Below are 11,973 nucleotides of genomic sequence, written 5' to 3' on the forward strand. Positions count from 1 at the left end.
ATCTAAAATCAAAACCTAAAAACTAAAATAAAAACATAATTCTAATTCAAAATTTGCTCCATCTTTTTCTTCTTCTAAACTTCCTCTTCTTCATCAACCGTAAATCATTTTTTTTCCAGTTGATTATCTCATCATCTTTGATTAATTGACAGTTCAAAAAATTTATGATACGAAAGATAATTTACAGCATTCTCCAATCATAATCGTAAAATCATCATCCCCTGAATCTGTTACGGTTGGGTTCGAAATTGATAAAACCTAACAGGAAATAATCCTGCAACTCTGATTTATTTTCAAGTTCTTTTACGTGTAGGTCGAGGCTTACAAGATCAACCGTAACTACTTTACGATTTGGTTAATTCTAGCCGTAAAACATCATGAATCTTCAAATTTTTTCCAAGGCTTCTTTTGCGTTTGGGGGCAAGTTTATCAGTTAGCTGTAATTGGCTTAACAGTTGGATTTTTTTTGTTGCAGTAACGGACTTGTTAAGACACTAGCCATTGGAGGTCCAGTGGACACTAACAAAATGTCGATACAGGGATGTTCGAATCATCTTCGCATTGTTTTGAAGAAACCAGTACTCATAAAAAGATTGTCCATGGATGACAACAACCAATAACTTTTCTTTTCTTTTCATTAATACACCCCAAGTCTTCTATCTTTTCAACTGCGCAATATGATGTGATTAAAGTTCAAAAATCTTCACCAAATTAATCATCACCGGTTCACAATTATGATCAGTCACCAATGGTAATGACAGCGGCCAACCCAAACCAATACTTCACGCTATTAGCTTCTTAAAAATCTTCTCTCTCGTCAAAACTAAACATATAGTCCAGGGTTAGAGCAATAACAACAAATTGTTGGCGATAAACTAATGAGGAAAAAGATACATATGTAATCTTCTGCCGGCTAGGTTTCAGCGGTAAATAAATTTTCAAACTAGTTACGGCTAGGAGTTCTTCTTTTCCTAGCTAGGAAAATTGCTTTGGTTCCTAGCCGTAAAAGAAATCGCAATCTAAAGTAATTCAAGACAAGTAATCTAATCTCAGAATCAATAATCTAATTGAACTGAATTTTGTTAATCTAATTAAATAATTATTATCGTTAATGTAATATGAGTAGTTTAATCATTACAAAATTATTTGAGGTAAGGGATTTTTGATATTACTTATGAGTGACCCGTTTTTGTCCTATTAGATAACGCCACTCTATTAGATTGTGACGCCTCAATAATAGCCTTTTTTTAGTTTGTTTTCAAATAATTATGAGTGCACAAAATATTTTAGTCCCTACCATAAGAAAAAAAATATTTTGGGCCTGATGATTCCATGTTAGAAGTTAGAAGTCCCAGTGATCATATAAACTGAACATATTTAGGGCCCAGGCCTAAGTTTTTCCATTTGTTTATTGTAAACTTATGGTAATATTTGACATCTCTCTCACCACACATAGAAAATCATAGAAATCCCCAATTCTCCAAAAGGTTCAGTGTGGATTTCATTTCGTCTCTTAGGAAATTACTCACTCATTTTGGGGTGAAGAAACTAACATCTGATTCAATCACTCCTCCAAATTGAGTGTCTGTCTGAAAAAAATGGCGATAGGAGCTTCTCCAGTTACTGGTTTAAGTTTGATACCTACACCACCATCTTCTTCTTCTTCAAATTCCTCCTCTAACCGGCTTGTTATGCTAAGAAAACCCCTCAGAACATCATTCTTCAATGGCGGTGGTATGCCCCTCTTTTCACTATCTTTGACTCTTTTTAGTTTCGTTATTATCCCTTGATTTTGAGATTTTGGTTAGATTCTGTGTTTGTTTCGTTGATTAGTAGTTATCACCACCATATCTACTGAACTAATTTAGAAAAGTTTTAATTTGGTTTTGTTGGAATCATTTTTGACTACTTTCTTTTAGTTTAGTATATTGCTTCTTGAAATAGCATCATTATCAGTACTGAAACTCAGTTTTAGTGGCAATTGTTCAAATAAGGTGTGCAAAGCTGGCTTTGCCTCACACAAGGGTCGGGTTATAGCTTATAACAAACGTTACACGTGAGCTAAGTTTGTCTCATCTTGTAGAAGGTTTGGATTAGATATGTAGATGAAAACATGTGACCTTAGGAGCTTGATCGAGAACACATGGTAATCTCACTTGAATACATTGCGCATGAAGCACCTTTATGAACCCAATACACTTATTGTAGCTTAATCATGTAGGGTTTTTTCTTTTTTTTTCTGACATGTAAAATCAGAAGGAGAGAAATCATAGATGGTTAGAAACGAGACTTCCTCTCCAGAGAGGGGGTGAAACAAAAAATCTGTATAGAGATTTTATTTTATATCATAGTATCATTTAGTTTAAGACTGCCTTTAATTGGCTGAAAAGTACTCAAGCTTGTAGATATGCTTCATGATTTTAGTAATAAGGGAAAGGATTTTGTGTAATTGTCTGAGCTTAAGGCTACAATGTTACAAGAACTTGTTTGATTGTTTGTTCCCAGTAGCATTAGCTATTTTCTGGGTTCTCTAGTTGATATGGCTTAGACAAATGAAAGAAACTTAACAGACGAGGCGTAGGTATCTGATAGACTTAGAAGGTCAGTTTCATGGGATTGCTTTTCAACTTAAGAAGTTTATCCTCAAAACCACATGGGCATGTTTGATCAGGCAGGAAATTTCACTTGAGAACTATCGCTGGTTCTTTTATCGAACTATCTGGTTCGTCAAAGCAGCATTTGGGATTGTAGGAAGAAAGGACGATGGTTCAGAGATCAGATTTGTTCCCTCGCTTTTTTGTTTGTTTTAGGATTTAAAACCTTAAGCGAAGGCATCCGAAGACTAGGTGTGTCTATGGTTGATTGCAACCTAATAGTGGTCGTGCTGCCAATGTGAGTGTTTGGGATTTGTCCTGGTCTCCTGGAGTAGCTTTCCATTCGATTTTCTGATGAAATGTCACGCTTCTTCTCATTATTATTTTCATTTGAAATCAACCTTGCATTCTGCAAGTGTGTAGAGAAATGGACAAGTAAAGCAGTATTAAAGGAGTAGGCTCTAAACCACCTTAAGCTAAATAGAACTTTTATCAAAGAAGTGAACTACGATAAGCATTCATGAAGTTTCCCTAGCTATTCAGTACAGAAAGCTGTTTCTTATCATGCTAGGTTATGAACATAATGCAGATACCAGTATCTTTGTCAGTGAATTTGTATGATATAGTTATATTATACAATAGGGATACAGAATTTGCCTCCGGAGGAGAAGATGTCATGATTTCAAGTGTGTCTGTTAATCATATCTGTAGCTTCTTCAGTGTACTGAGTTGAATTGCTAGTTGTCTCTGAGGTCTCCCTCCCCAGGTCTCCTGTGCTCCAAACTTCTTAGTTGGGCAAATACAGCTGCCTAATTAGCGCAATATGTAGGAAGAAAATGATGTCAGTATACTAAGAAGAACATCTCTCGTTATCTTTGTTTTGGCATTAATAATTTTTCTAGTGGAATCACTATAAGTGGTCCTAGAGCATCTATTATTTATAGTCCAATATTCACTGAATGGTGTGCATGGGACTTAAGAATTCTTCAAACTATGATGCGTAGAATGTGTCTTTCTAATCTTTGACAGTTCAGAAAAAAGAAAAGGGAAACTCTCTCTAAGCTCTCTCCCCCCTGTTATCTTCTCTCTTTGATAATAAGTATCAAATTCATTTTATCTCGATGTCGTGATTATGATCAACAAATGAATTCTTAAATTATATCGATAATTTATTCTCATCCCAAGAAGTATAAAAAGTGGTTTATTCTTCATCGGCTTAAAGCTTCAAACTCAATTAAGAAGTATAAACCAGTATTTCTCAACTTGTTTTATTATTTCAAGCTTAAATACCTTATTATAAATTATTTTTATTTTGCAGTGGGATCTTTAAGACTTTCAGTTCCAGCTTCCCGTCCCAACCGGTCCAGATGTAGGGGAGCGCTTGGTACCCAAATGAACCTTTTTGATCGCTTTGCCAGAGTTGTCAAGGTGAGACGTAGAAGAATTTTTGTCATGCAAACATTTTGTGTGCTTCTCTTGCTAAGCTTGGACCTATTATTAAATTCTTACAGCATGTAATAATTATTTGTAGTCATATGCAAATTCGGTTCTTAGCTCCTTTGAAGATCCTGAGAAGATCTTAGAGCAAACAGTGCTTGAAATGAACGATGACTTGACAAAGATGCGTCAGGCTACCGCACAGGTACGACTTATTTAGCACATCGCATGGCAATTTTTCTTGTTTACATTACAGGTTGTTTGGATTTTTAAGAAGGATCTTCACCATTTCTACTTACAAACCTTATTTATCTTTGTGAAGGTCTTAGCATCTCAGAAGCGATTGGAGAACAAATACAAAGCTGCACAACAAGCTTCCGAAGATTGGTAAGACTTGGCTTGAAGTTTAAGCCTAAAACACCTAATTAAATTTTCAGAGGCTGACTTTGTTAATGTTCTTTTTGATTAAAGGTATCGGAGGGCTCAACTTGCTCTCGAGAAAGGAGATGATAATCTTGCTCGAGAAGCGCTGAAGAGGCGTAAATCTTATGCTGTGGGTACTCTTTTTTAATAATGTGTACCAATTGTTGTTTAAATTTGTAAGTTAGATATTCTATTTGTCATACTTATATTTGATATGTATGATACATGGTGTATTGTCGGAGTTATTTCAAAGTCTCATGCCACTCCCACACCTCTCCTATATTTTGAGCTTAAATAATTTTCTTAAGTAGTTAAATTTACTTTCAAGTGTGTTAGCGAACACCTGTTGGGTACCTCTTGCCATATGAATATCTGATGCTGAAACTTTGTGGTTCTTTTTTGTACATACTGAAATCCTACATCGATTTGGTGCAGAAACCAACTTGCTCCCAATAAAATGTATGAATAATCAATGCATGCAGTGATGTTAGTATGCATTTCTTTTATATTCTCAGGTGTAAGTTTTGTTCAACTCTGTTAGGTTACTTTTGGTGCAAATTTATAGTCACTGCATGCTAGAAAGCAATCCCCAAATGCTCGTTCGTCAAATTCATGTGTTTTGGGGCACCCATTTAAAGGTCTTAACACATGGTTTCCTGCTCTCAGTCGGCTTGATACTGGTTTAGGTCATACCACTATCACTCTCAAGGATAAGAATTTTAGTATAGGTAAAGATACTTGTTGATTGATGCTGTTTTCCGTTGGCCTAACACATATCTGTGCTGTTTTATGTTGTTGCAGGATAATGCAACTGCTTTGAAAACTCAGCTTGATCAGCAGAAGAATGTGGTCGATAATCTCGTCTCAAATACCAGGGTATCTTATTTAGTTCTCATTCAATTCATGTCAACACTCTTTAAGAAGTTGTTTTAGTCTGTAAAGTGCATTCCCAACTTTTTGATATTTTCGCGTCACTCTTCATGAAAATGAAACCTTCTGTTGTCTTTATTTCTAAACCAGGATGATGTTTCTAATATCGCATAAGCGAGGTTTTATTAGGGTTTATGCATATGTGTATCGTTTATATGTCCATTTGACTATCTAACGGATGGGATTATGAATTTTCGTAACAGCAATTTCAGTGGTTTCTTTTGTTTAGCTTCTGGAAAGCAAAATAAGTGAGGCAAGGTCAAAAAAAGATACCCTCAAAGCACGTGCTCAGTCTGCAAAGTTTGTTCTCAACTCCAATTTTAGTTGATTTCTATCAACTTTTGTACTCATTGGTTATGTTTCCTTAGATTTTATTCTTATGCCGGCTTCTTTTTGTTGCATCAGGACGGCAACTAAAGTGAGCGAAATGTTGGGAAATGTAAATACAAGCAGTGCTCTTTCAGCTTTTGAGAAGATGGAGGAAAAGGGTAAAAGATTCTTTAATTTTATGTTTCGGTTCTTACAGACAGTTATTAGCCAGCATGACATGTCATGACCCAACTGCAAGGATTATGTGGTTATGTCATTAGTGAGTGCGGTAGTGTGACATTTCCAACTTCTTTCTTTGAAACAAATTTCTGAAGTGTAAAAACTGTATGATTTTCCTCCCGACAGTGGAGGCGATGGAATCCCAGGCAGATGCGCTGAATCAGCTAACCACAGACGACCTTGAAGGAAAGGTACCTTTTCTTCCATCACCCCTCCAATCTCCCACTTCATGTGTGCCTTTGAAGTTGGCATTAGTTTACAATAATGTTGCAAAAAACAATTAACGGTTTATCCTATTTGTTACCGTGTCTTCTTTGCAGTTTGCATACCTGGAGAGCTCATCAGTGGATGACGATCTTGAGAACTTGAAGAAAGAAATTTCTGGCAAAGCAATAGTACGTTTTATTTTAATTGTTACTTTTTTACAGCTACAGTAGATTATTCTAGATTCGCATTAGTAGCCATATCAAAACTCAACCCTAATAAATAACAATCTTGGAGTTCTAGACAGTGATTACTGTGCTTTTGTATGTATTGACCTGTGAAGTTGACAGTACTTTTGCAGCACTTTGTTATTTTCACATGCTTTTAACTATTTTTCATATTGCAAAGAAGGATTCTCATTTGTTTTGTTCTTGTTTTCTCTGTTTGGTGTCAATAGAAAAAAGAGCTTCCACCTGGTAGATCAGCTGCCAGCAGCACTCCTTACCCTTATAAAGACACAGAAATCGAGAAAGAACTTAATGAATTGAGGAGAAAAGCGAGTGAGTACTGAAGACTTGGTCTAATCTTTTTGAATTTGAGAAACCTATAGTATGTCTGTGTTATATCTTATTCTTTTCTTTTCTCGTTGCATTTAGATTTTTACAATGTACAGTTGAAATGTCTAGAAGTGACAGTATTTTTGTTTTGGTAGAGATCAGGAGAAGCAAATGTGGTATAAATCTTTCACTGTGCCAATCTATATATTTGACATTTGTCACATCATAAATTCATATCCTAATACATGTCGTATGTTTCTTTATCCCTTCCATATTACTTCAAGCCAGATTAAGAATGTTAATAGTCTACCTTAGACATTGTTAGAGAGGATAATTCTCACGTCTCAACTACTTATGGTAGAAAACTGTTGGGTATTATTAAGTAACTGAAAAGGTACAGCTAATACATACACTATACAAAAACAGGTAGAGAGAGGTATCACTTATTTCTTCACACCAAATTGCACACATCATATGAAGGGATGGATAGAAGTAAGCTTAACTAGGGTTACTGGTACCATCGTATTAGATGATGGACCACATATTATTTCCTACTTCACCAATCTATTTTTTTCTTCTAACACAACTTCTTTTATAGAGGTCGTGGAAACACAATAATGTCTCTCACCAGAATCATCTCTATCTACTGCTATTATTTCTTCTTCCTCTTCTGATCCCCATCCTTCATTTAGTACTCCACAATATTGTACTAAAGATTGCTGATAATATCGAAGCGCCACAATTAACATGAATACTGCACAAACCAAGTTAATAAATTTTGCATTAGCTACAATTTTTTAGGCAGTACTAAAATGCATTTTCTTTTGGTTTGCACAATAAATACCTGCCCAAATGCGAGCTACAATTGAAGATAAATTCCACACAAGAGTAAAACCAGCAAGGGCTACAGCTTTTTTGTGAGTACACGAGTCCCATGCATCTTGAAACCGTCTGATCCAAAATTTACCTTCATATTTTTGCAGAGAAATGTTTAGATATTGTCAAGACTTGATTGCAACAATACATTGTAGAGATACATTTGCTTTGCTCATTTGCTGTCTAGGTAGTTATTACTTCACTTGTTGCATTATTTGTAGTTATGGCAGAATTTCAGAAAAATTGGAAGTTCAGTAAGTGATATTTACCATATCCAGTTAACTGAGTAGAATATGATGAGCAAACTTTTGGTACCGTAAAAATTCCAAAAAATCCTGCACAACAGACGTCAGAGTTTAGAAAAAACTTGATGCTAGTGCAGAAGCTGTGACATTTGATCGTTTCCAACCTAACATATGTCCAGGAATAATTGTCTGGAAAATTTAGTTAGAACGTCAGTGAATGGGGGGTTTTGGTGGTACAATTACCCAATTTCGCAACCTTCCAGATAGTGATGGAGCTTCCACAGCGAGCCAGAATAAACAGAAGCACTCCTAGCTGCCATTATCACAGAATTCTTTCCCATTTCAGATGTACTCTTTACAAAACATAGTAAAAAAAAAGTACAGTTGGAATTTTTCTACCTTCATTGTAGTTGCAGGGTCTCCAGAAAAAAGACTTTTAAGTTTCAGTAGAAACTCATTTAAGTATGGGAGAGTCAATCTTAATAACCAAACTGCTTCTTCTTCTCCTACCATTAATGTCCCATTTGATTCTTCTTGGGAATATGCTCCCCCTCTGTGGTAGAAGTTCATTTTAGATGGTAAGGTTAGCAGTTTTGGTATCAGTTCACATAGAGAGGGTATCAAATCGGTCATCTGACTTGGTGATGTTGACAGAATTACTAACCTGCAAATAATTGATGTATAGAGAAATCTTGTTGCTAGGTAGAGAAGACCCATGTAAGAAATTGCAGAAATCAAACTGTAAAAAAAGAAGAAAAAAAAAGGTTAAGATGAAATAAAAAAAGTTAATGTGATTTTGTTTGTTTATAGATAAAAATAAATGATGTACCTGAAATTAAGATCTATGGTGAAAGAAGAAGAAAGAATAAGAAATGCTCCAAACCCAAAGACAAGTGCTGACTTTGATACATCTCTCCACATCACTAGATCCACTGCCAAGAAAATATACAGTATTACTTAAATAATACAGTAAGTAGTAAAATCTACATACAGGGATGAAGAATTAGAATAATACCAAGATTTTGTAATTTGTTTTGGGAATCTGGACATCTCTGAAATTCATATGAACCTGCTGAAATGACAGAATATAGGATCAAGCAAACATTTAGGAAAAAGAATAAAGAAAATGAGGAAATGAACTTACTTGGAGGAATTTTTGGAGTATCCTTCTTTACTGGCTGTGGTGGTGCTGTTTTTTTGCTAACCCCAGAAGAAATGGGTATTGATGTTTTCTGGATCTCATTCAATTTCTTCTCTTCTTGGCAAATTACAACTCTTTCAGACTCTGCAGACAATGTCATGACTGAAAACTGAGAAATTTACAAAATTTCAACAATTTTAAGAACTAGTAATTTACTTACTTGAAGGTGAGTTTTTGAGATTTCCAACTAGCAAATTTGAAGGTACAACTACCAGTTCTTTGCTCATTTGAGTTCTGCTGTCTTCTTCATTTTTTATCATCACATTGAGTTTCAGTTGTTCTTGATCAATATTTACTTCTTTGACATCAATTTCTTCATTTTCAGTTTCCTCATTCAAATTAGTTCCTTCCTCTTCCTCTTCTTCTTCTTCATCATCACAGTCATAGTCAATGACATTCTTCTTTTGATTTGCACTCTGACTTCCATTATTCAAGATGGTCTCCCTATCTTTAATTGCACTTGAAATTCTCTGTTCTCCATGAGATCTAGTTTTCTTGATTGTGGGAGTTCGGGTCTTCTCAATTTTATCAGATTTAGATTTCCTTAATTGAATTGGATTTTTCTGATCATTTCCGTCGGTAGTGTCTGGTTTCAATGGTCTTTTACTCTTTCCAATCTCTCCACCACCACCATTACCGTTACTGCTTTGAATTCTTGGTAATCTTCTTCTGTAAACTTGAATTTGATTTCCAGAATGATCAATGCCGCCGCCACCACCGACATCATTGTTCTGATCACCACCATTAAAGACCTTAATTCCACCTTTAACTTCATCAACCTTCATTCTGTTCTCCCAGACTGAACCTGGAATTACACCAGTTTTTGCTGCAGTTGTAGTAGTACTTCTTCTACTACTACCACCAGGACTCTGCATTTCTCCAGCTCTGTTTTCTAGTACTCTGCAACTTATCTATATCCCTCCTCTCTGTGTATTCTCTCAGTCACTGACAATTAAGCAATTCTTAGAATTGAAGCAAAAATCATTAGAGAAATGAGTAAAGGAAAAGGATTGTGAATCTAAGATATAATTGGTGGGGACTGAATAGTGATAGATTTTCTTATGTTTTGTCCAATACTTTTGGTCATATTTGTACGTATTTCATGTAGAGACTCTTTTGTGTATGCGTTTGGTATATGTATTTTTCTTAGTTGCTTCAACATATGTGTGCAGTATTTGCCAACCGGTTCTCACAGTCTGTTTATGCATATTATTTCTATAATCGATCTTTTATTTATCAGATGAGCGGATGAAAAGGCAATAAACTACACCCCCCGATTCCCATTATATGTGAAGCCATTTTACTCTTCTTTTTTTGTGGCCCCATTTTAGCTTTGATTTTGGCTATACCCCTTTGCACTCACTTGTTGTCGTTGTGGTAGACTAGTAGCCGGCAAGAAGAGTGAAGAAACCCCTATTAAAAGTGATGAATCCCTACCACATGCGGGAAGAAGACACTAAAACAGCTGATGATAGAGAGAGTGAGAGATGAATACGGAAGTTGTGATCCCTTATTTTTTGTCCATCAGTTAAAAGGTTTGAGGAGAAACAGAATTTTGCAATTTGTCATAGCTGTTTTGCCAAGTAAGTTGGTACTTTTGTGCAACTGATAATCAGCTACGCCGAAAAAAAAGTGCTTCTGTTTCTACAAAGACATATTAGAAGTCATTAGTAATATTTATTTCTCCTGCGATTTAGGAAAAAGAAGCTGAAATTTGCTTCCTAGAAGGCATACGTCGTGTTTGTTTACTCCTGACTCATTCAAGTCATCTGATCTGAGTCGTCTGAATCTGACTGAAATCACCGGACTTGAGTCAGTATGCTTGTTTTGAGTTAGATTTGACTTAACTGACTCAAAAAAATGTGAGTCAGTGGTTTGATCCCGTAAGTCAGGGGTATTTTGTTACCTGACTCAAATAGTTTCGAGTCAGGGATTAACTCCGAGTCAGAGGTCGAGTCAGATCCGACTCAAAATTAAAAACAAACAATCTGATATCTGACTCACGACGAGTCTGGAATTAATTCAGAAACTCGGATTCAGATTACCAGTCAGATACAAACAAACACGGTCATACTATTAGAGAATGGGCAAAGAGAATCCAAGTGCATCTTCCAAGCACTAACGCTAAGAAATCATTACCAACTTCCATTTGTGATCAGAGATGTGGCACTTTACCAACGTGAAGCTCAAGTTAGTGCAGTTTGATCCCATTTTTTATTTGCTATACAAGTAAAAGTGAGATTTGTTGTTCTCTTTGTACTAAGAATAATAATTATAAGTTTGATACAAGCAAAGAATATATTTTATTTTTATTTTTGAGATCAAGATCTTTGTTTCTTAAATTGGGTGGACCCTTAACCAGGTCACAACAGACAGAGTGTTACAATGTTCCCAATCTCATGCATTTTCTCTGTTGCAGCAAAAAGAGAAAAGAAAAAGAGAGTAGCAAAGGCCTATTGCTTTAGGAACATGGATTAACAATAGAGCCTAAGAACTACCGACGGACGGACGATGCCAAACTCTATGCTATAGTCGAGTGCAATCCCTGTGACTATCATGCAAGGTCCAACTCAAAGGGATTCTATGCGAGTAGAGCAGGGACGTGACCAACAGCTGGGTTAAAAGGGGCTTTAGCCTAGGTAGCTTTTTCAGTCCACAAGTCAAAAAAAAAAAATTACTACTCGACCAAGACTTCTAGTCCGGACCTTAAAAAAAAATTATCCTTCCTGGGTCCGTCCCTGGAGCAGAGGTTATTTCCTCGAAGTCCTAAAGAGAAAAGAGGTGAAATCAGAATTACCCAAGGATTCTTTAGTTCGCTATTGGGGCAGGATCTTGATTTCAGTGAAGGTCCCAAGTCCTGTTGCTATTGTTTTTGTTTTCTTCATTTGTTGGGCGTCCACGGCACGTGATATGTTGCTCGACAAACAAATCTGCCACATCCCAGGCGACTGTATACA

At 35.9% G+C, this 11,973-nt stretch overlaps 2 protein-coding genes across 3 annotated transcripts; one reads left to right on the plus strand and one right to left on the minus strand.

Moving 5' to 3' along the window:
* Positions 1-1,431: 1,431 nt before the first annotated feature.
* On the plus strand, positions 1,432-6,924 carry LOC113310197 (probable membrane-associated 30 kDa protein, chloroplastic). The gene is made up of 11 exons (XM_026558792.1): positions 1,432-1,734; positions 3,913-4,022; positions 4,126-4,236; positions 4,354-4,418; positions 4,503-4,584; positions 5,256-5,330; positions 5,614-5,684; positions 5,790-5,872; positions 6,060-6,124; positions 6,254-6,328; positions 6,595-6,924. The coding sequence occupies exons 1-11, from the start codon at positions 1,599-1,601 to the stop codon at positions 6,706-6,708; spliced, it is 987 nt and encodes a 328-aa protein (XP_026414577.1). The 5' UTR covers positions 1,432-1,598; the 3' UTR covers positions 6,709-6,924.
* Positions 6,925-7,031: 107 nt separating this feature from the next.
* LOC113310196 (reticulon-like protein B21) lies at positions 7,032-10,019 on the minus strand. 2 transcript variants are annotated; one of them, XM_026558791.1, is made up of 10 exons: positions 9,177-10,019; positions 8,960-9,100; positions 8,831-8,884; positions 8,645-8,747; positions 8,480-8,554; positions 8,215-8,368; positions 8,059-8,128; positions 7,840-7,905; positions 7,539-7,661; positions 7,032-7,448 (listed from the first exon to the last, which is right to left on the minus strand). In XM_026558791.1, exons 1-10 carry the CDS (start codon positions 9,889-9,891, stop codon positions 7,246-7,248), a joined length of 1,704 nt encoding a protein of 567 aa, XP_026414576.1. In that variant the 5' UTR covers positions 9,892-10,019; the 3' UTR covers positions 7,032-7,245. The 2 variants fall into 2 exon arrangements, with proteins under 2 accessions (XP_026414576.1, XP_026414575.1); XM_026558790.1 differs by having other exon boundaries at positions 8,831-8,887.
* Positions 10,020-11,973: the final 1,954 nt, after the last annotated feature.

This window comes from Papaver somniferum, chromosome 9, assembly GCF_003573695.1.
Source record: "Papaver somniferum cultivar HN1 chromosome 9, ASM357369v1, whole genome shotgun sequence".
Taxonomy (NCBI): Eukaryota; Viridiplantae; Streptophyta; class Magnoliopsida; order Ranunculales; family Papaveraceae; genus Papaver; species Papaver somniferum.

Excerpts from the sequence above, each read along its gene's own strand:
- LOC113310196 (XM_026558790.1), bottom strand. The coding sequence starts at position 9,891 with ATGCAGAGTCCTGGTGGTAGTAGTAGAAGAAGTACTACTACAACTGCA. Across the intron at positions 8,888-8,959 it reads TACTCCAAAAATTCCTCCAA|CAGGTTCATATGAATTTCAG; the intron begins GTAAGTTCATTT and ends CTGTCATTTCAG. Across the intron at positions 8,129-8,214 it reads ACCCTGCAACTACAATGAAG|CTAGGAGTGCTTCTGTTTAT; the intron begins GTAGAAAAATTC and ends TGATAATGGCAG.
- LOC113310197 (XM_026558792.1), top strand. The coding sequence starts at position 1,599 with ATGGCGATAGGAGCTTCTCCAGTTACTGGTTTAAGTTTGATACCTACA. Across the intron at positions 5,331-5,613 it reads ATCTCGTCTCAAATACCAGG|CTTCTGGAAAGCAAAATAAG; the intron begins GTATCTTATTTA and ends TCTTTTGTTTAG. Across the intron at positions 6,125-6,253 it reads CAGACGACCTTGAAGGAAAG|TTTGCATACCTGGAGAGCTC; the intron begins GTACCTTTTCTT and ends TCTTCTTTGCAG.